This window comes from Myodes glareolus, chromosome 3, assembly GCF_982192425.1.
Source record: "Myodes glareolus chromosome 3, mMyoGla1.1, whole genome shotgun sequence".
NCBI classification, from domain to species: Eukaryota; Metazoa; Chordata; class Mammalia; order Rodentia; family Cricetidae; genus Myodes; species Myodes glareolus.
In genome coordinates this window covers 12,887,797-12,909,954 of record NC_142028.1, presented here as the reverse complement: position 1 = coordinate 12,909,954, position 22,158 = coordinate 12,887,797, and the positions used below count along the sequence as shown (strand labels likewise).

General features: G+C 38.9%; 1 protein-coding gene across 8 annotated transcripts in view; it reads left to right on the top strand.

The window, feature by feature from the left end:
- Pik3c2g (phosphatidylinositol-4-phosphate 3-kinase catalytic subunit type 2 gamma) overlaps positions 1–22,158 on the top strand; it is a 364,812-nt gene that overhangs the window by 134,052 nt on the left and 208,602 nt on the right. For all 8 annotated transcript variants that reach the window (XM_087904035.1, XM_087904037.1, XM_087904036.1 and 5 more), the window contains 3 exons: positions 2,080–2,268; positions 15,946–16,039; positions 19,532–19,626. In XM_087904035.1, the coding sequence (XP_087760161.1) occupies positions 2,080–2,268; positions 15,946–16,039; positions 19,532–19,626 (378 nt within the window). The remainder of the gene's footprint in view (positions 1–2,079; positions 2,269–15,945; positions 16,040–19,531; positions 19,627–22,158) is intronic.

The following is a 22,158-nucleotide window of genomic DNA, read 5'->3' as shown; positions in this document are numbered from 1 at the left end:
CACCCAGATGCAGAGGAAGCAAGATAAAAATGCCTTACTGATTAAAGGTACCATGCCATATAGCTAACACAGACAAGAATTATGGGTTAATATAAGATATAAGAGTTAACAAGAAGATTGAGCTAATAGGCCAACCAGCTTATAATTAATGTAAACCTCTGTGTGTTTCTTTGGGACTGAATGGTTGCTGGGCTGGGTGGGACAGAAACCTCTGTCAACACTCTCCTATTCCACAAATACACAAGTGACCCAAACCACCACAGGCACCGCAGAGAAAAAAAAATACAAACACTAGAAAGCTTCCATGTGTGTATTCATGGGACTTTGATTTATAATGTCCTTCAAAAAAGAAATAACTCATATGGCTACCAAGGAAAAGATTACATAAGGAACTTGTAGAATATTCATAGAATATTCATACAAAAGAATAATAGCCACTAATTATAAAGAATGAGCTATTGACACACTCAACAATACAGATAATTTCAAAATCATTTTTGAGCAAAAGTAGCCAAAAATAAAAGATTGTATTAATTCAAAATGAAAGAAATCAACCCTGTGCTTACCTCTGGAAACATGGAAAAATTGTTTTGTACATTGACAGGAGTGCATTGCTAGTTGGAAAATTCATTTATCAAAATTCATTGAACTGATTCTCTGTATTTTCTCTTATGTAAATTCTGCTTCTTGAGAGACAGCATGGGGGAATGTCACTGCTCAGTATTTCAGAAGGAAGTTAACCAGAACAACACATTCTGTGGTCTTTTATTATTGATGGGAAAAACAGTAACAAACAGAAGAATCTAAACATGTCATAAAAGTCATTAGAATATATCAATATGTTCTTCTTTTAGGTGAAGGATACTTCTGCCTCTCCAATCATTTAATATTTCTTATACTCTTCTGGAAGTTTTGGATGGTTTAAATAAGCCATATTATTGTTTGGAAAAGGTAAAGGTCAAAAGTTGACACAGAAATGATCATGCAACAGATTTTGACCCCTTAAAAGCTGTGCTATTAATGATTTCATTGGGCTGATAGCATCATGATAAACTGCCCAGAAATCAGCCTCTGTGTCCTAGACTGATGTCTCTGTTTCAGGTGGAGCATTTAGTGTTGGTGGAGACTGCTTGTTCATTTCCCAGCCACCCAGACTCCCAAAATAATCACACAGAAACTATATTACTTAAATCACTGCTCAGCCTATTAGCTCTAGCTTCTTATTGGCTCGCTCTTACATCTTAAATTAACCCATTTCTATTATTTTATATTTTACCACAAGGCTCATGGTCTACTGGCAAGGTTTCGACTGGCACCTCACATCTTTCTCCTCTGGTGGCTCCATGGCATCACCCTGACTCTACCTTCTTTCTCCCAGCATTCAGTTTAGTTTTCCTGCCTAGCTCTATTCTGTCCTATCACAGGTCAAAGCAGCTTCTTTATTCATTAACCAATAAAAACAACACATATAGAGAAGGACTTCCCACACCAATTTAGAAAAGTTATACCAGGGATATGTTTACTCCAGATTCTAGTGAACTTGGTCATCCAGTGTTAAACTGAGATCTTTGTGAAGTTAGGCCAAGGGCTAACTTTGGTCAGACTTCGCCTAACTTTGAACTCTAGTGGATCCTCTCTGAGAAAATGGAATCTTGTCCTTAAACTATGTCTTTCCTTCACAGACCCACTTGCTTCTCGACTGACTTAATGTAAAGGAAGAACAGGAAAATAAGACTGTTCCCCTCAGCTTGAGTTATAAGACACAAATGGCCTGCCCTGGAGGAGGCAGATGTTTTGCCCACAAAAATGAAATATTTTTAAAGCAGCAGTGATAATGGGGTAGGAAAAATGTAAATTATCTAAAATGAAGGTTTTTTTGTTTTTGTTTTCTGCAAAGACTGCACTGGCAGAAAACAAGCTGATAGAATAAACTATTAAACCCTTCATAATAAATTATCAGTTTTCCAATATAAATCAAAACATAACTCAAGAAATAAGAAAGCAAGGTTTTGGACTATGCATTTATATTTACAACAATGTTCAAAAAAATAAAAAACAATTTTCAATCTGTCTTTTCAGACTTTCTGGGGAAAAGAGAAGATACCTGTGGTTTTATCGTTTCTACTGTGATAATGAAAATTCCTCCCTCCCTCTGGTTTTGGGTAGTGCCCCTGGATGGGATGAAGGGACAGTTTCTGAAATGCATGCCATCTTGAGAAGGTGGACATTTTCTCACCCACTGGAAGCACTTGGTCTTTTGACTTCCAGGTAAGACTTAACAAAATGTATATTGATACATGTTAGGAACAATGGAAAAACAAGACAATGCAATTAATTACACAGTTATTTTGTTCCCAAATTCAGTAGCTATAGACATTAATTTCAGAAAACTGGCAAGCTATGCATACAACTTTCAAACACTCTAAGCTTTAATTGTATCTTCCCACTAAAGATAAAACTTAATTAATGGCTATAGTTTCTTAAGTGAGGAATCCACTTTCTCTTGAAGAAAAAGGCTGGGGAAGCTGAGGCAGGAGAACTGCTGTCAGTTCAGTACCACCCTGTCATACATAATGAGGTGTTAGCTCAGAAAGAAAATGCCTGCACCACATACTTAACCTCTACTTCTCACGAAAATATAAAATTAGTCAAAGCTCTGCATCATCGCTTGATGAAACCCTATTCATTTTTTTGCTGAAGACTTAAAACAGCAGCAGAATTCATTATCCTCCCATCATCCCCAAATTGATTAATGAATGGGAAATCGGTTCAAAGTCTGACATCAACAGCTGACAGAGAGGAAGGAAACATTGATGCATCTTCTATCTATTAAGGTAATTGTATGTGGAATATGTACAGACTAAAAGTGGACAACAGAAAGACAAATAGCCTACTTTTAAATTGAGTAACAGATATGACAAACACTTCTAGAAAACTATACAAATAACCAATAAGTGCATAAGATGATACTAATCTGGTATCTTCGGCTATTGGGAAAACATGCAAAGGAAGCCAGGGAACACACATGAGGTGCTTCTCTCACCAGGACTGACAGCAACAAAAGGTACAAAGCCTTGATGAGGATGCGAGAAATCAGAGTCTCATTGTCGAGGGGCAGGTGGAAGCATAGGGGGACCCTGGCTTTGCAGTTCTTTACGCAGTGAACACCGAATTACAATATGACCCAGTAATTCCACTGATAATTTTATACCCAACATTATCAAAAATTATGCCCACTTAAAACTCCTGCATAACTATTGAGAACATCACAGATCACAAAATACACAAAAATGTACATGCAACTCAAATGCCTACCAATGAATAAATGAAATTTGCTCAGTGTAGTACCATAATTAAAAGAATAATATTGATATATGTGATAATGTGGGCAAACTTTGAAAACATCATACTAAGTGAAGAATCCACCAACTGAAGATCATGTTTTGCATGTTCCCATTTGTATGAAATATGCAGAGATATAGAAGAATAAAGCCCAGTGATGGTAATGTAAGGTAAAGGCAGATTAGAGGGAATGGTTATAAGGAGAGGTGTGTGTGTGTGTGTGTGTGTCTGTCTGTCTGTCTGTCTTTCTGTCTGTCTGTGTTCTCTCTGTATGTAGCTATTACTATACAGAGTAAAGTAAGTTAAATAATACTTAAATTAAATTTTGAGAAACACAGTTTTTTAGACCAGCAAGGTGACGCGTGTGTAAAATCCTTGCCACCAAATCTGCTCATCTGAACTTGATATCTAGAAACCATGCGAAGGTGATAGAAGAGAATTAACTACTGAAAGTTGTCCTCTGGCCCCCATATGTGTGAGGTAGCACTTGGTACGTGGTCACACGTGCACACATACACACAGACAAGCACACACACACACAAACACAATCTGGTAAAAAAAAAAACTTTAAAAGAAAACACTGCTTTGCTTTATCTTTTTATCAAAATAAAATGGGCGCATTGGCACATGCCCTTAATCCTATCACATGAGAAACTGAAGCAGGGGGATTGCCATATGTGAAAGTCTAGCCCAAAGAGTACCAGGGAAGCATTAACTTTAGCACTGACTAAAGACTCTGTCAAAAAAATAATTTCATCAAAATGCATAAAGTTAAAGACTTTGAATTTATGAAAGATATTGAAGTTTGATTTTTGGGACAACTTTCTATGTCTTCCAAACAGGCTGGCTTCATTAAGAATCACATTAGTTTTACAAATTTTCTAATGACTTTAAATGTCAATGCCTTTTTTAAAAAGTGCATGAGATATTATTCTAGGGATCCTTTCAGGGGAAATGCAGTAATTCTGTTTACTGGCTTAAAAAGTGGTCTCGAAAATAAAAAGAAAGAAAGAAAGAAAGAAAGAAAGAAAGAAAGAAAGAAAGAAAGAAAGAAAGAAAGAAAGAAAGAAAGAAAGAAAGAAAGGAGAGAGAGGGGGAGAGAGAGAGAGAGAGAGAGAGAGAGAGAGAGAGAGAGAGAGAGAGAGAGAGAGAGAGCAGAAAGCAGAGACAGGCTTAAAAGCTCAAAGCCTTTCCACAGTGATGTCCTTCCTCTGGCAAGGCACTGCAACCTCCCAGAGAGCACAAACAGCTGACAGCCAAGTGTTCAATCACTTGGTAGTTAAAGGCCTCTACTGCCAAAAATTAGGCAGGCAGTGCTTGCAGAGTTTTGTGGAGGAGGGGGAGGAAGAACTGGAAGAGACAGAGAGGTCAAGGACACCACAAGAACAGGGCCCACAGAATCAACTGACTAGGACCCAAGTGGGCTCACAGTGATCAGGGAGCCTGTGTGGGTCTGACCTAAGTCCTCTGCATATATGGTATGGTTGAGCAGCTTGGTGTCCTTGTGGAATCCTTACAGTAAGAGCAGGGGCTATCTCTGACTCTTTTGCCTGCTTTGGTGTCCATTTCATCCTTCTGGGTTGCCTCATCCAGCCTTGATGTGAATATATATATATATATATATATGTATATATATATGTATATATATATATATATATATATGCCTGATTTTATTGGAGCTTGTTATGCTATATTTGGTTGATGTCCCGAGGAGGCCTGCTCTTTTCTGAAGGGAGATGGAGGAGGGGTAGATCTGGGGAAAGGGGAGGTAGGGGAAAAGATGGGCTGGTGGGGCACTGTAGTTGGGATGTAACGTAAGAGAGAAGAATAAATTAAACATACATAAATAAAAAGGTAGATAAATAAATAAAATAAATCTAATAGAAAAAAAATACCTGACCTGCTCTTAGAGAGGACCTGGCTTTGGTTCCTAGCCAATGCATGCATATATTGCTCACTGCCAAAGGTTACTCTAGATCCACTGGGCCCGAGACAATCTTTGGGATCATTTTGTATTCAAATCACAATACTTCTTAAACACTCTAGGCTTTCTTTTTCCCTGTTGTGAACAGCAAGGGCTAGATTATCACACCCAAATGATTGTCTTTCACTCAGCCCTGCTCTCTGGAATCATCAGACTTAATAGTCAGAGATGAGCAGGGTCCTGTCAAAGCGGAGAGCTGCTCATGAAGCTGCATTTTGGGACCCTGCTGTGATTGCTGACTTTCCAGCTTCTGCTCATGCAGCAGATGAGGTCGCTGGCAAGGTTGGCGAGTTTCCATTGTGAGCATCCTGTGACTCCCACTCTCCGTCTAGCTGAACTGTTAGAAAGCTTGAGGACAAGCTGTTCCCAGAAATGAACCTCTCCACAATTCTAGATTCCAAAGATGACTTTTCTGAGAACAGGGTGTGCTTATTGCGTGAGCTATCAAAGAACGAGTTCTTTGGAGTTCTGCTTCTTTTCTGCTCTTCATTGAAGAGTCTGTCGTGGTCGTGGCTTAACCTCTTGAGAACTGGCTCACTCCGGTTAGAGTTTGGAAGGTTTTTAATATTCCTGTTTATTTCGTCCTGCCTGAAGTCTCTCCACTTGCTTTGTGTTTATTCTAAGCAAGAAACATGCTGACACTTAACGTGCCACTGGGTGTTCACTTTTCCACCACTGAGTGACAGTAGAGCGCCTGCTGGGCACTGGTCCTTCCGTTGCAGAAGGTAGAACAGGAAAGACTTGAGCTGAGGTTAGTGGTTCTGAGTGAATTAGCTGCTCATTCCCCAAACCCTGATGCACAAACACAAGGATTCGGTTGATAATAGCAAATAAGTTACAGAAACCATTAAGAGTCATTTTTTAACGAAAAGATTGGCTTTTAAAAAAGAATTTCGGAAAAACTGCAATAGAAGCTTAAATAAAAGTCTGTCAGGGCACCAAAGATTGCTCCCCTCACATGATGTAAAATTTGTCTTTCAGGAAGAAAAGCAGTATTAACTAAACCATACCATAGCTTCCAAAATCAATTCCCTTGAAGTACGACTTCACTAAATAGTTGCACCAAGTCACTCTCTTGTGTATTGTACAGATAAATTTATACTAAAGTCAGTCTTGACTAGCATTGTAAGTAGGAAGGATGGAATTCACAATAGTGGGACAATTAAATTTTCCATTATTTAGATGCCTAATTAAGCAATGGGTTGCGGTGCTGCTTTTCCATTTATGGAGCAAAAATATGTGCTATGCATTAAATCAAAGAAGGAGATATCAGCTAAGTTACTGTGGCTCGGAAAAACACACAGTTTGCAAGGAAGGACTAGCACCAGAGGCCACCACAGGACGTGTTCTGTTAGACTTTAATTAAAGTCAGTAGTAGGCGCTAGATAGCCATGAAGGAGAGCGAGCAAATTATATCACAGAAAGGAGGAAAATGTTCACAGTGACACTGAGTCCTGACTCCAAATCTTGCAAAAATTTTCTCAAGAACGGTAGCATGTGCGTGGCTGCGAGGGCGCAGAGGGGAGTGAATACTTTAACATAAAAGAATTTACATGGGACACAAAATTGAGAATATTGGCCTGAGGAAAATTATGTGGGGCTTTATGGTTCAGGTAAAGAATACAGTCTTATGAGAACAGTCCGTTGAATTTTGTTGACAGGCTTGTGTTTAAAAGAATAATTCTAGCAACTCTATGAAGAATCTGTTTTAAGGAGATGGTAGTAACGCTATTTGCTGGATGTCAGGTTTAGGAAAAGTCCCCTTGCAAAATTCTTCATGGCTTCATCTTGCCAGCAGTAGTTAGCCACAGAGTAGACTGGGGAGGTTTTGGGGAAGAAAGCCACAGAGGGAAGAGAGATAATAAGGAATTCAAGCTCACACTCAGTGCTTGAAAACCCCATTGTGGACTAAGACAAGGGCCACAGAAGGAATAGCAGCTTAGAGTAGCTAAAGCTAAAGGGTTTTGTTTACAACTTAAAACCTTAACATGAGATCTCTAGGAACTGCCCGCTATGGTATGAAGTTCAGCCCGGAGATCTGAAGCTTTGCAAAGAAAAATAAGCCTCAAAGAATAACAGGAGCCTTAAGATCTTTGGATGATAATGGACACCACATAAGTAGAAGAGATTTTTAAAAACCAAACAAACAGATGTTTAGAAAATAGGGGATAGAGCAGCTTTGAAAAGCAGCACAAAGGAAGGCCAGGGGACAAAAAGGGAAAGGGAGCTGAGTGATCAGAGGGAACCGGGAAAGGGGTCAGCGCTTCATTACACAGAAATGCTTTAGAGAAAAAGTAAATGGAATCAGGCCTTGAGCAGCGCAGCAGAATTAGAAGAACCACCGCTGAGCACAGTACGAAAAATTCTTGCTTCTCGAGTACTTTAAATTTTATTTCTTGACTAATCTATAAAAGCCTTCCATGTTCATGAAGTGCCCTGTGACCCTTTTCTAGGTTTTATATATAGAAAGATTAAATTAAGCTAATTAATATATTTGACTTATCATTCTGTGGTTAGAATGTTTAAAATTCTATCCCTTTTGCATGGTGATATTATAGTTAGTTAATGCCCAACTTTCTATTTAAGCCCAAAGACCAGCTGTACTTAACCAGTGGGTTGTGACACCTTTAGGGCTAAATTACCTTCACAGGGATCACCTAAAACAATCAAAAAAACATGTATTTACATTATGATTGATAAAAGTGGTAAATTATAGTTATAAAATAGCAACTATTTTTGCTATTTGTGGTTGGGAATTACTATAACACAAGGAACTGGGTTAAAGGGTTGTACCCTTAGGAAGGTTGATGACCAGTGCCCACAATCTGTTAGATATTACCTCTGTACCCCATAAGACAAGGAACTGGGTTAAAGGGTTGCAGCTTTAGAAAGACTGATGACCACTGCCCGTAATCTGTTAGATAGTATCTCCGTGACATTTTCTTTTCTCTTTGGCTTGTCACTTTTCTGTGGCTGTAGTAAATGTCATGGCCAACCAAGTTAACCAAGTTACTGGAGAAAATGTTTGCTTTAGCTATGGTACCAGGGGGATAGAGAGTCTATCATGGCTAGGGAAGCATGACATGGTGGCTGGAGCAGGAAAATGACTGATCACATCTTCATCCACACACATGAACCAGAGAGAGAGAGAGAGAGAGAGAGAGAGAGAGAGAGAGAGAGAGAGAAGTGGAGTGAGGATATAAAGCCTTAAAGCCTTTTCCCAGTGATGTGTTTTTTTCCAGAAGGCTCTGCCTCTTAAAGGTTGCATAACTTCTCCAAACAGTGCCACCAATTGGGTGACAATTCCAGAAGACAGTTCTTGTTCAAATTGCACACCATTGTTTATCATCATTGATCCACCTAAAATGTAAGAATAACAGACCGAACCTAGTCATTTGATTTTATATGTGCACATGATACTTTCCACTCCAGAGACTGGAAGGCCTTTCTGGAAGTATAATGATGCCATTCTAGGTCTCTGAGTTTTGGGGTCTCATTTCCATGTTAACAGATATCCTTGGGAAAACTGTTTTAGTTTCGAGGCTCAGTGTCTCCCAGGATAGCATTAAGAGATTGCATTTGCTTACCAAATCTTCCTGGGTTCTGATATTCAGTAACCACACGAAACTCCTTGACAGAACATGAATTATTCAGTATGGAGAGGGTCTCAATTACCTTAAAGAATCCTCATTCATCATTTTTCCTAGAATGGTGTTTAAAGAAAAAAAAAAAACACCTGCCAGATCTTATCGCTTTTCCTATTAGAAACAGAGGACAGATATTTATATTGGCATTTTACTTCCAAGCTGATGCCGTGTGTGTCATCAGACTCAAAACCTATTGGAGAAACACTGCTTCCCTCTGACAATTTCTAATTCTAGCCTGACACTGGAGCTTTTAGCTGTGAATAGCCTTGTGGCATTCTCCATGAATTCATGCTGTGTATACTGAAGGCTTGACATTTCTTTTACACTTAAATTTGATCTCAAATTTCTTTGCTTTTAGGTTTACTCAAAGTTGCTTTTGCTTTTAAAAGTTGATATCTGTTCTGTTGTGTTTAGCTTTCAAACACTGTTTTAAAAGCTCGAGCAGAATATTTTCCCAGTGTCATATCATGGGTTAGAAAGGAGGGGGAGAGGCCAAGGAAAGAGTGGGGATAAAATAGTAAAAGAATAGAGATGACAAAAAAAAAAGTCAAATGGAAAAAAACTTAAAAAATATATATTTTACATCAAAGAATCATTTCATGAGTTCACCAGCTCTGTTGAAGGTGTCAAGAGATTCCTTTGTATTCTCACAGGCTGCTGAGAAAGGAAGGGATAGAAAGGTTGGAGAAGAGGGAGAAAAGAATGACTATTCTCAGATCAGAATATTAGCTGGATTACTCAAAGCCACCCAGTGTAGTGGGTGGGTTTGTTGTTGCTGTTGTTGTTTTTATTTTTTTTTTTTGTTCTTTGTTGGACCATTAGCCAGCTCCCAAATAAGTGCATGGAGATTTATTCTTACTTATGAATGCCTGTATTTATCCTCACTTGTTTCTAGCCAGCTTTTCTAACTATAATTGTCCCATTTTTCTTTTTGCCTTTTGTCTTTTTACCATTCTTCATTCTACATATCTTCTTCGCCTTCTTACTCCATGATGGCTGTGCGACTAGGTGGCTAGCCCCTGGTGTCCTCCTACTTTTCTCCACTGATTTATTCTCTCTTCCTGGCAGCCCACATATCTTTTCTCCTGCCTAGCTGTTGGCTGTTCAGCTTTTCATTAGACCAATCAAATGTCTTAGATAGGTAAAATAAAACAGGTCTACCCAGTTAAGCAAATCCAAAATATCTTTGCATCATTAATCTAATATCCACAACAACCCAGGAAATAAACAAACCCATGAAGTGCTGTCTCAAAAACATACCAGAGGAGAGGTATAGATAATGGTCAGTACCCTGTCAATTGTATTTTAATAAAATGCTGATTGGCCAGTAGCCAGGCAGGAAGTAGAGGAGGCAGGGCAATGAGAACAGGAGATTTCCGGGAAGAGGAAAGGATCAGAGCATATTATTGACCCAGCCACAGAGGAAGCAAGATGAGAATGCCATATTGATGAAGGTACCAAGCCACGTGGCTAACATAGACAAGAATAATGGAATAGTTTAAGATTTAGGATGTAAGTTAATTAGTAATGAATTAGTTTATAAGAAGGCTAAGCTACTGGGCCAGCCAGCTTATAATTCATGTAGGCCTCTGTGTATTTGAAGGGGACTGAATGATTGCAGGACTGGAGGTGACAGAAACTTTAGGCAACGGACTACTTTCCTTCTGGATGCACAGCAATCACATAGGCAAAGCTTTAGGCACGACAGAAGTTGTCCAAGTGGGAACTGAAGTCCCTAATGTCAGAAGACCTGCAATAAAACCAAAGCTATTGGTCTAATAATTTGAAAATGATTTTTTTATCACACTCATGAAGAAAGATGTGACATTTCCTCAAGTTATGTGACTATCAATATTGCAGTGGATTTTATATAATAAAGAAAATGGGACATAGCTTTCTTCTACTAAGTCAGATATTGAATATCATGCAAAAATGCAAAACGGTTTTCACTCTCCTGACTAAATATTTTCTGTTTTTTTTTTTTTTAGCATGACTATTTTGGATTATACTACAGTGTGTATCCTAATATGGTTTTAACCCCCACTTCAGACACATCCTGTGGTGCTTTGAGTAAAAAATGTCCTCTATGGTCTTGGGTATTTGGACACTTGAGTTCTATTTAGTGGCACTATTTGGGATGGTAGGGAACATTAAGAGGTATGGTCTACCTAGAGGAAGTATGTCAATGTGGGCAAGCTGACAGATTAGAACCTCACTCACCTTATCACAAGTTCTCTCCTTGTCCCCCACACCCTCTGATTTTCAGATGTGATCTCTCCATTTCCATCCTGTTACCATGCCTCACCCACCATTGTGAACTTTTTCTCTGTCTGCTGAAATAAACTCTGACTTCTGTAATGTCCTTTTGTTCATGGCGCCTTATCACCCAACAAACAGTAGTATGCCATAGATCTGAATCTTTATATTATAAACCTGATTTCCATTTGTGAGAATGGTGAGGATCCATTGTCTGATTAGGTATATGGATGCTTATTATCAATAAGTGAAATATGTCAGCCTCATGGATCTCCCAATAGTGCGTTTTTGAAGAACCACACTATAAGCATCAATATTTTTTCCTGTAATAATTGGCACCCTCAAGGGTGTTGTGATTACCTAAGAGTACCTCCCAGCTACTGACTGACAAGGATTATGTATGCGTCTCAAGAAATCGAATCATTTGGAAATTCAGTATAACCTGGCTAATAGAATATTTCAAATAGGTTGCAGGTTTCTTGTTACTTATGACATTTTGGTCTGTAAATATCAACCCAAAGTCAGACCCCACATGGGTAACCCTCTCCTCATTGAGAAACAAGCTCCTGAGCAGAAAATGCTGGCAGCTAAATCCCTATAGAATGTTTAAATAATTTCAGATATCTCAGGGAAAAAAATGCCAGGATTTGCAGAACAGGTTTGTTAATTGATCCACACCTGACTTCAGGAGCCATGAGAAAACAAGCATACATTTTCCAGAGACCTATTATGTCAGAAGATTATGCTAAATTAACTAAAATATAAGATACTCACTTTTCTCCACACAATGAGATCTCTTTTTAAAAAAGCATAACATTTGGTGCTTCTCATTCTGGTAATAAATCCTTAGTTACTCACATATTTTCATTATTTACCAGAATGGATATTCCTTTAAAATGTATTATTTTTAGTAGACTTGAAAAGCTATGACTTGGTTAGAAAATTAAAGTTGTGTGTGAAACTTCCCTTAAAGTATTTGAATTAATACTTTTGATATCTTCTATATTTTTATTAAGAGTAATGGAGAAATAGATACTATTTTTTCAAAGAGAAGGACATACTTTAAAAGCAGTTATAGAAAATAAATGTATAATCCCAAAATACGTATGCAAGTATGGAAATGTCTTAATGAAGGCAATTACTTTATATATTAAAAACCAGTATTATACTGCTATTAGTACTTTCAGATCATCACATACCACATTGTTTTTCTTGGTTGCCTGTATATACCAGGAGGTCATAGTGTATTAAACCTATTTAGTTTTAGACATATATATATAGTATTCCCAATGTTTTACATAAGCATGTTTTCATGTAAATCTCTTATTACATCCTTAGGATTGATTCCCAAATGTTAAATTGCTACATCAAAAATAAGCACAACTTAAATTTCTGTCTGTTGTTCTCCACTGCCAGCACAGTGTGAAAGAACCCTTGTTTTAGGAGCATCAGCAACACCGCAAGCATCTCCTAAGGGTGCTCACTCTTCCTAAAATAGTCAAAGGCAAGCGACATTTGGACTCATTTGAATGTCAAGTCAGTCCTTAGTCACATCCCAAGATATCATGTGGTTTGTGCCAATTTTGCTTCCAATTTCTTCATAAACTCCAAGCAAAGGTATTAAATAAATGAGACATTCTTCTCCATCAAAATACAAAACATGCCTCCCTGAATCTGCATGCATATTTCTCCTTTCCCACTTCACTAGATGAGTATGAATAGATTTTTGTTTTCCTTCTTCCTGCGGGTGTTTGGACAAATGTCCTTCTACATTACCTTAAAATGTATTTTTTTTTCTTACCCCTTTGACTGAGACAAGAAAAAGGTTATGAAATTTATGTAGGTGGTATTTGTGGAATTAAACCTACTGCAACCAATTTAAATTATCTCAGTGCACAGCAAAGAAATAATCTGCTTCTATAGTTTGATTTCTAGCACTGTTTTTATCTTCATCAAAGCATTTTGATAAATCGCCTACAATACAGACAGCATGGTAATAAATCCTAGGAATAAAAGAAAGAAAAAGATGCAGTAAACATTACCTTCAGTTGATTCAGTCCCCCATTGAGGAATGGGAACACATTTTTTTTTAAATTATAATTCCTACTAATTATTACCCATTCCCAAGTGACCAGAAGTAAGTCAATATCATTGGAGAACAAGAAAATTATCAGTAGAGATATTCACATCCAATGGGATTTGATGCATGTTTGTGCTTTTGTGTGTGTGTGTGTGTGTGTGTGTGTGTGTGTCTGTGTGTGTGTGCATCTTTGTGTGGACATGTATGAGCAAGCACAAAAGCCTATGCATGTGTGTGTGGCAGCCTGAAGTCAATGCCAGGAGTTTTCCTCACCCCTCTGCTCTACTCCTGGAATAGAGTCCTCTCACTTAACCTGGAGTGGTGTGGGAGAATTGTCTGTATTCTGTCAATCATATTTTAATAAAACGCTGATTGGCCAGGCAGGCCAGTATAGGCGCGGAAAGCCAGACAGGAAGTAGGGGTGGATCAAAGAGACTGGGAGTATTCTGGAAGCAGAAGCTCCCTCCGCCATTCTGCCCAGACCACCGAAGAGGCAGCATGTAACTTGCCAGCTGAGAAAGGTACGGAGCCATGTGGCTAATGTAGATAAGGATAATGGGGTAACATAAGTTATAAGAGCTAATAAGTAGCCTGACCTAATGGGCCAATCAGTTTATAATCTTATGTAGTCCTGTGTATGATTTTCTCTTTGGGGCATGCCGGTTGTGGGGTACCAGGCGGAACAGGGACCCCAACAAGCCAGCCGTCATGTTACACTGGAGCCCATCAGGTCAGCTAAAGTAGCTGACCAGAATTGGAGGCTTTATGACTGTAGAAAGAGAGGAAGCAAGCAGTCTGGTGTAGACAGATCTAAGAAGAAAGGGAAGAGGTTTAGTTTAAATAGTGTTCAAGTACATAAATAGTCACCACAATTCCAGAAGAACTAGGGACATAGCCATGAAGGATGATACCTAGTGTATGGAAATGAATGAACAAGAAGAAGTATGTGTAGTATCTGCCATACTTTTATATGTGTTGTACTTTTGTTGTCGTCCATATCAATAAGATGAGACAGACAGACAAGAAAGCGTGAAGGCACAATATCTTGGGCATCAGCATTTATCATTATTCTCTCTGAGGCTTTGGACTGTCCTCAAACTCACCTTGATACTGACAGGCTTTAGACAAATGCTTTAGTAATTGAGAACAGTAAATTAGAGCCCACTGAATTTCATTAGAAAATCTTAAGTCTTAGCATGCTGAAATGAACTGACCTTCTACCGTTACATTTCCATTGCACCCTCCACTTGGTCTGTGTGGGGGTGAGATCCTCTGGCCTCAGCAATACTTTCTCAGATGTCTGGACCAGAGTTCTCATCACATCTCACTGGGGTCTTTACAGGGGAAAAGAAAATAAGACTAGAAGTGGATTTGTTGATCATAAATATTTGTTTCAAGTGAATAAGTTTGTAAGTGAAATCTGAGCTGCAATTGGAACCCAGTGTAAATTGAAAATAAATGCATAGCTGTTTAGCTTCCCACTCCAAGTGTTTCTCAAGGACAGTTGGGGGATACTGGGTAATGCCTTGTTTTTCTTTTTTTACTTGACTCTAGTTGCATAATGTTCATTTCATCCTTCATTAATCTAATATACTAAAAAATCATAAAGGAAAACAGACTTTACATTAAAGAATGAAGTTTTCGAAATTCCACACCACAGGAAGCTGATCTTGAGCACCCTGACCAACTGTAAAATATTGTTACTTCCTACAAAAGGAATGTGGTATTTTCTTCACTTATCAGTCATTATTTCTAGCTGTCATAAGGTGTTTCTTCAAGTTAAATTACACATGTTAATATTTTTGAAGACTTGTCCCTTTAAAACTAAGTATTCTTACCATGTCTTGCTGAATCTATGCATGTCAAATCTGCAAGCCAGAAACACTTAAAACGAGGTGTGACTAAGTGACTTCTAGACACTTTCAGCAACTTTGAGATAATTGAGTATAATCTTCGAATGGTACAGGATGGTGGCAACACAAAAAGTTCATTTATGAATAAAATTGTTTGGGGGGACGTGGCTTCAGCAGCTAAGCATCTTCACAGATTCAATTCAAAAACTGGTGTTTGCTAGCTGTCTAAGGGATGTTAAATCTTACTATAGGCTTCAAGAGCTTTGCAGTCTATAAGATTCGCCCTTATTAAGTTACGTTTCGTTTTTATCATAAAGTACTTTTGATGTCTGGCTTTCCTTAATATATAGCCAAAATCATTTTGAAAATGCTAGATACAATTTTTAACCATAAATGATCAGATGTCCAGGAGGTAATAATTTCTTGAATAAGAAGCAAGGATGTTCAGACCATTTCGGGAATGATTTTTAGCTCTCTCATAATCTGTATTTTATAGCTAAGAGTACTGACAAGGATGGGACCTAAGTCTAGTCAATAGGGCATTCTCCTGCAGAGCATGTGAGATTGTAGATTCTGTACTGTAGAATATGAAAAAATGAGTGCTGATTATCTTAATTGGTTTAGAGATGATTACAGGACCTTGTTTACTAAGGGTGAAATTCATCTTCTTTCCCAGATGGTGTGTGTGTGTGTGTGTGTGTGTGTGTGTGTGTGTGTGTGTGTGTAATTCATTACTTCCAGTCAGTCAACAACAAATATATAGTCATATTAACTGTGTGTCAGTTTTCCAGACCAAGACATTCGTGAAGTGGCCGTTCAACAGTTAGACAGACTCTTGACTGGTGAACTGCTGGAGTGTCTCCCACAGCTGGTTCAGGTAAGAGCCAAGGGCTCCCAAGAGATCGCAGGGTCTTAAGAAGGTTCCCAGTGTAAGCCCACAAAAATCGCTGAAATGCTATAGTGCGAGTTGGCCAAGGAAAAATTTGATTACATCCCATATGTCCACGCTATTAATATAGACATTTTCTATCCAGAATTGATATACTAACAAGAAGCCATATAAAAACATATAAGGAAAGTTTTCACAAACTAATTTCACTTAGTAATTAGCATTAGTATTGGGGGAAACACAGGAATGTTCATGAGGGGGAAAATGGTCTCATGACTGAGTATGTAAATCAATAAAACATTAACTGAGGAAGCACTCTGTAGAAAACAGCCATTTACTAAAGAGCTCTTCTTTCATGAGCTTCTTGCCATTCCTATGGAGAGTCTTACTGCCAGTTATTACTCTTAGGAAAGTAATTTTTAACATCCAATTCTGCTGCTAATTAGCACAATTTAGCAACATCAGCTATCACAGCATTGGGAAATTTCTAGAAAGCCATCTGAAGGTAATGAAAGGCTAAGATAACTGGAGTTATCTGGTTCACACATTAGTATCTACAAGCACCCATGCTATAGAAGGGAAGCTATGCTTCAATATGACTGTTTGCTGGGTATGAAGAAGAACAGCATTGTGGTTTTTGTTTTGTTCTCTCTCTCTCTCTCTCTCTCTCTCTCTCTCTCTCTCTCCCTCCTCTCCCTCCCTCCCTGTATACTAGAAGACTAAAGACAACCCAAGATGTCAGTCACCATTGTTTTATTATTATTATTATTATTATGATGATGATGATGATGATGATGATGATGATGATGATGATGATATTTTGATACAGGGCATTCACTGGCTTCAAACTCAACAAGTAAGCTAGGCTGGACAGCCAATGAGTGTCAGGGATCTGCCTGTCTCCACCTCTTTAAAACTGGGATTTCAAGGTGGGCCACCATGCCTGACTTTTCTACATGTGTTCTGGGGGCCAAACTCAGATTTTCCTGTCTGCAAGACAGATGCTTTCCCAACTGATCCACCTCCACTAACAGAATCTCAAAAGCCAGGATGACATGAAACTCACCATATGGTAAAAGATGACCTGGAACTTCCCATGATCCTCTTGCCTCCAGCTCCTGTGTATTGGATTTACAATCAGGTATCACCATACCCAAGCTGATTTTTAAACTCAGAAAGTTCCTTACCTGATAGATTGGAATCTTCCTTAACAGATAGTTGGCTCAGCTATTGACCATTGCTATGAGATGTGAAGAAACTTCTTTTAATAAGCTCTAATGTTACCTTGGACACCACCATGGGAGCTGTTCTGACATCCTCCAGAGGGAGAAATCAAGCTGAGAAATAGTTGTGTTGGTTTCTACTTTAAGTGATTCATCCAGTTGAAGAAGGATGCTTAAAAGAAATCCCACACTAGCCCAGAATGAGAATAATAGAAGGTTGTTTATTTAGGGGTACACTCACAAAACACAATCCTCTGCTGGAATAGAGAACAACCACCGAATTCTGAAGCCAGAAAAGAGGCTAAATGCACACTTTATATTGGCATAAATAGTATAAGAGGTCACACCCAAGTGAGCAGGTCACTTAAAGGGTACTGGCTGTAGGAATTCCCACAGCATACTGTAATGACTTCCCTTGATTTGTCAGGATATCATTAAAACGAAAAAGAACACCCGCAAATAAGAACAGATAAATCCAGCTTGTGGGTTCATATTCATGACATGACTCACAGGTATGGGCAACTTGCTATCTCTAACTTGGCAAAGAGAGGAATTATTCACAAAGTTACACATAGAACGAATTATATTCAAAGTGTCATTCAGAAGCAGTATGCATGGTGCTAAGAATACCACTCAAAGCCATATTCTAATAAAGCCGGTTTCATAAAAAAGTACACTCAAAATCTAATGTCGCACCTACAGAAATAAAAATTGAAAGCTCTATCTGTGTGGTAATTGAAAATAAAATTTATAGACTGTTCTAAGATGGGAAGAAATACATACTGTGAGTAAATAACAAAAAATAGGGAGAATTTCACATTTACTATGAAATTTACTTCAAGGAATGCATGCTCCACCTTGGCCTTTAAACTTTCCAAGACCTAAAAGTCCTCCCCTGTCAATTATTTCTAGAAATTATGTCACATACCCAAAAAGATTGCCTGCATACCTTATAATAAGAATGAGAGGGAAGTTCTATCATTAGGCAGAATAAGGCGATGAGTTTGTAAGCCATGGAGTCAGTCTGTAAGTTCTCATCACTGAGTTCCAGAAGAAACATGAGAACAGATAAAAACCAGGCAGATCGGGGAGTCAATTCTGGACCAGCTCCTGCCTCAGTGGTCATATTATATGTTCTCCCTTAAGTCATAAACAAAACACACAGCCAAACCAACATAGCATGAACATGTGAGAGAAAGGAGCTGTGACCGCGGCTTGATAAGGCTCTCATTTTTCCCACACACACTCCACCAGCGTTAGACTCATGTGAGTTTGCTGATATCATTCCACTTTTAACACTTTAGGAATCTGTCCTTCAGGTGTGGATGTGGAATAAACAGCCCTACTTTTTCTTTTTATCTCTACTGTGGCATAAAGCCTTTCTTAAATCCCCCTATCTATCTATCTATCTATCTATCTATCTATCTATCTATCTATCTATCTATCTATCTATCTATCTATCTCTGTCATTTCTCTATGTGCATGGGTATGTGTGTGTGGCAAAAAGACTAAAAAATCAGAAATGGGCATTTTTAGAAAGATAACTCAATTTCCGTTCCCATATAATCAGATGAGACCTAGTTCAGACTGGGGACAGTTGAGTCCCTACAGAGGGTAGGTGCATGTCTGAATGAGGTCTCAAAGGGCATCCGAGGAGGCCATTGTCACCTGTATCTTTGACCAGACTGATGATCTGCCTCACTGAGCTGCTCATGAAGGAGAGGAAAAAATGGTTTAGGAATGAGTTATGGTGGCACCAGCAGCTTTGAATTTTTAATCAGTCTTCAGTATCTGTGGATTAATAGTCACACATCTATTGGGGATTTCTGTCTTGGTTATGAGAGGGAGTAAATTGATCTCCAAGTCAGTAGAACTGTCTAGTGCTTAATGATACCATTTTATGGGTCACCAAAATTGATCATGATATTTTTGTGCCAGGATTCTCCCCTGGAGCATGACTGGACTCTACTAACCACTTGCCCTTATTTAGTTTCTTATACTCCAAAAGCATAAATAAGGAGGAGAAGCAAGGCCATGGAAAGACAAATTGTGTAACATTTGCTGTGTTATTGTACAACAACAAATAAACTATCAAGGGTATTATCAATATTTTATTGAAAAGCTTCTGTTATTTTTCCATATCCCTGTCTGAAGCCTCTGCAGTCCTATGTAGTCTACTGTGAGATTTTGTTTGCTTACCTGTTTGTTTTGTTTTGTAACTGATAAAGAGCATAAATTTCCTTGCCTCTCACTGCAGGCTGTCAAGTTTGAGTGGAATCTTGAAAGTCCCTTGGTAGAACTCCTGCTTCGTCGTTCCTTGCAAAGCATCCGAGTGGCCCACCGTCTCTACTGGTAAGATTGGCACAGGTCCAAGTCCCCTTAGGCCCCCCAGCTTCTCTCAACACGGTGAGAAGAAGATCCCTTTACCTATGATTGTATGATCGTCTACTGAAAATTCTGCTAACTTTGAATCTTTGTCAGTTACTTTTACAACTCTGTTTAAAACTTTTCATGCCTATCAGAACAGGAAACATTTGCAGAAGCCTATTTATTCAGCATAAATAACTCATATTTATATAGAAGACTTCTTTTTTCTTTTTTGCTGTTGCTCATTCTTTTCTTGAAGTTAGTATACAGCATGACAGGTTTAATTATGACATTGTCATACATATGCATCATTTTTCTTTCTTCTTACTCATCCATCCCCTGGCTACTCTCCCCCATCCCTTGCTCCCTTCTTGCTGGTCTTCCTCCTACAGTAGCCTCCCTCTCTTCTCTCACATCACACGTATTCTGTTGTCCCCAGGTTTCCACATTCCTCCTACCATGAGACCTCCTCCTCCTCTTCTTTCACAGCATACAGGGCACAAACACACCCAAACCTGCATTCCACAGATGGATGCTATGTGTGAGAATTCTACAGAGTTTTCAAACCTGTGTTCATTGGGTGACAATTGTCATTTGTTTATTGATCTGGGTTGTCAAAATCCAGTTCCACTGTTGGGGTAATATTGTTTGTAGAGTAACTTCCATAACCTTCCTTCTGCTATTTTGTGAATAGCTTGAGGCATGTAGAGGTCACTATTCTCGCATTAAGATGTGGTCAAGCCCAACAGTGAATCCACCTGGTTTGGCCTTTTTTTTTCTGGTTTTCAGAGACAGGGTTTCTCTGTAGCTTTGGAGAATGCCCTAGAACTAGCTCTTGTAGACCAGGCTGGCCTCGAAATCACAGAGTTGTGGCTACCTCTGCCTCTCGAGTGCTGGGATTAAAGGTGTGCGCCACCACCACCCGACTTGGTTTGGGGTTTTTTATTTGTGGAAAAACTTCTTAGTGCTGTTCAACTGCATCTACTTATGCCATTATAAAGGAAAATATATAAAAAGAAAAAGGAAAGAACAAACAAAAAGAAAGGAAAAGGCTGGCCAGTGATGAAAGGAACCTATAAACAAAATAAGATAACTGTGAAAAGGTAATAAAATATTTTTAAAAATGTAAAACATAAAATAAAATACTGCTAAGGTAAAGAAAAACAGCAAAAAGAGATGTATAGAAGAGAAGAATTGAAAAACCAAACAAAATATGTGGGAAGAGGGTTATTTCTGTGTAATAAAAAATTAAAGATTTCAATGTAAAATCAGGGGTAAAGGGTATGGTTGAGCTTGTGGTAAGTTGTCTTTTCTGTGGTTTATGATTCTGCTTAGACTGTATTGGCCAAGTCTCCAGGGTTTTCAAGAGCTGACTTCTCATTGATATCTTTCTTTCATTGTTTACCAGACTCTTTCATAACTACAAGGAGCTTTGCAGTATGCAGGCTTGAGGGATGTTATTACCTTCTTGAGACTCACCAGCTTGTTCCTCTAGAATGGCTTGGGTTTTGGTTGAGAGTGTCTCTCAAATGCATTGGGACTATAAAAGAGGCAGAACATTGAGATTTGTGTAGGCAGAAGCCCTTCTGACTCTCAAGACATGCTGAGTATGAATGAGGGGACGAGAACAAACATGGGTTAGAAGGTGCATGAGCGGAGCTTCAGAATTGGGCCTTACAGAGAGACGGCTCCAAAGGCTGATCTTCTCTTGCTGCAGACCTTGGCTCTGGGCTGTCAGTCTCCAGGATTATTCTCAGTTGATGAGATCTGCTCTCTGAAAACAAGGGTGGACTTGTGTTTTCTTGTATACTCCACTGCCTGAGCCAAGTCTCCCAGGTCTTGCACTTTTCATCTTGCCAACATATGACCTTTCTGCTACCTACAACAGTCTCTGAGAGAAACATGGTGCCTCATTTCATCACAGGAGAACTGGAGGCTCTGAATACTGAGAGAAAGGCCGTTTACTTCATGATTTTGCATACTGGCTATTAGCTAAGAATGGCAGGTGCGCATATTGAATGCAGAGAAGCTTTTATAGCCACATTCAAGTCTCTCCCTCCCTTTCCTCATTGGCTGAGTACCGGGAGTGCACAATTTTGCATGCCATCCATGTATCCTCTTTCCCACTGCCTCCCATGTCTGTCCATTTCTTAACCTTTATGTTGTTCATCTCTTTATTTTACACTGTTTAAAGTTCATCAGGTGCATGACCTACCCTATTATATCTACAGGGCCCTAGGCGTGCTTGGCGGTTAATAAATTTCTGTTCTAAACTTTTAGTTTAGTTGGAGAGGGTATTAGATGAGCAGAGCTGTGGAACTAAACTAATATAGTGCTGGGGAGAGCTAGATTAGAACATCTGAGGGGAACTAGGCTAGCACATGGTGGGGGGAGCTAGCCTAGCAGATCTTGGGGAAGCTAGATTAGACATCTTTGGAGAGCAAAAGTAGCTCAGCTTGGAGAGGGAAGCTAGCCAAGCACAGCCTGGGAAGGCTAGCCTAGAACAGCTTGAGAAGA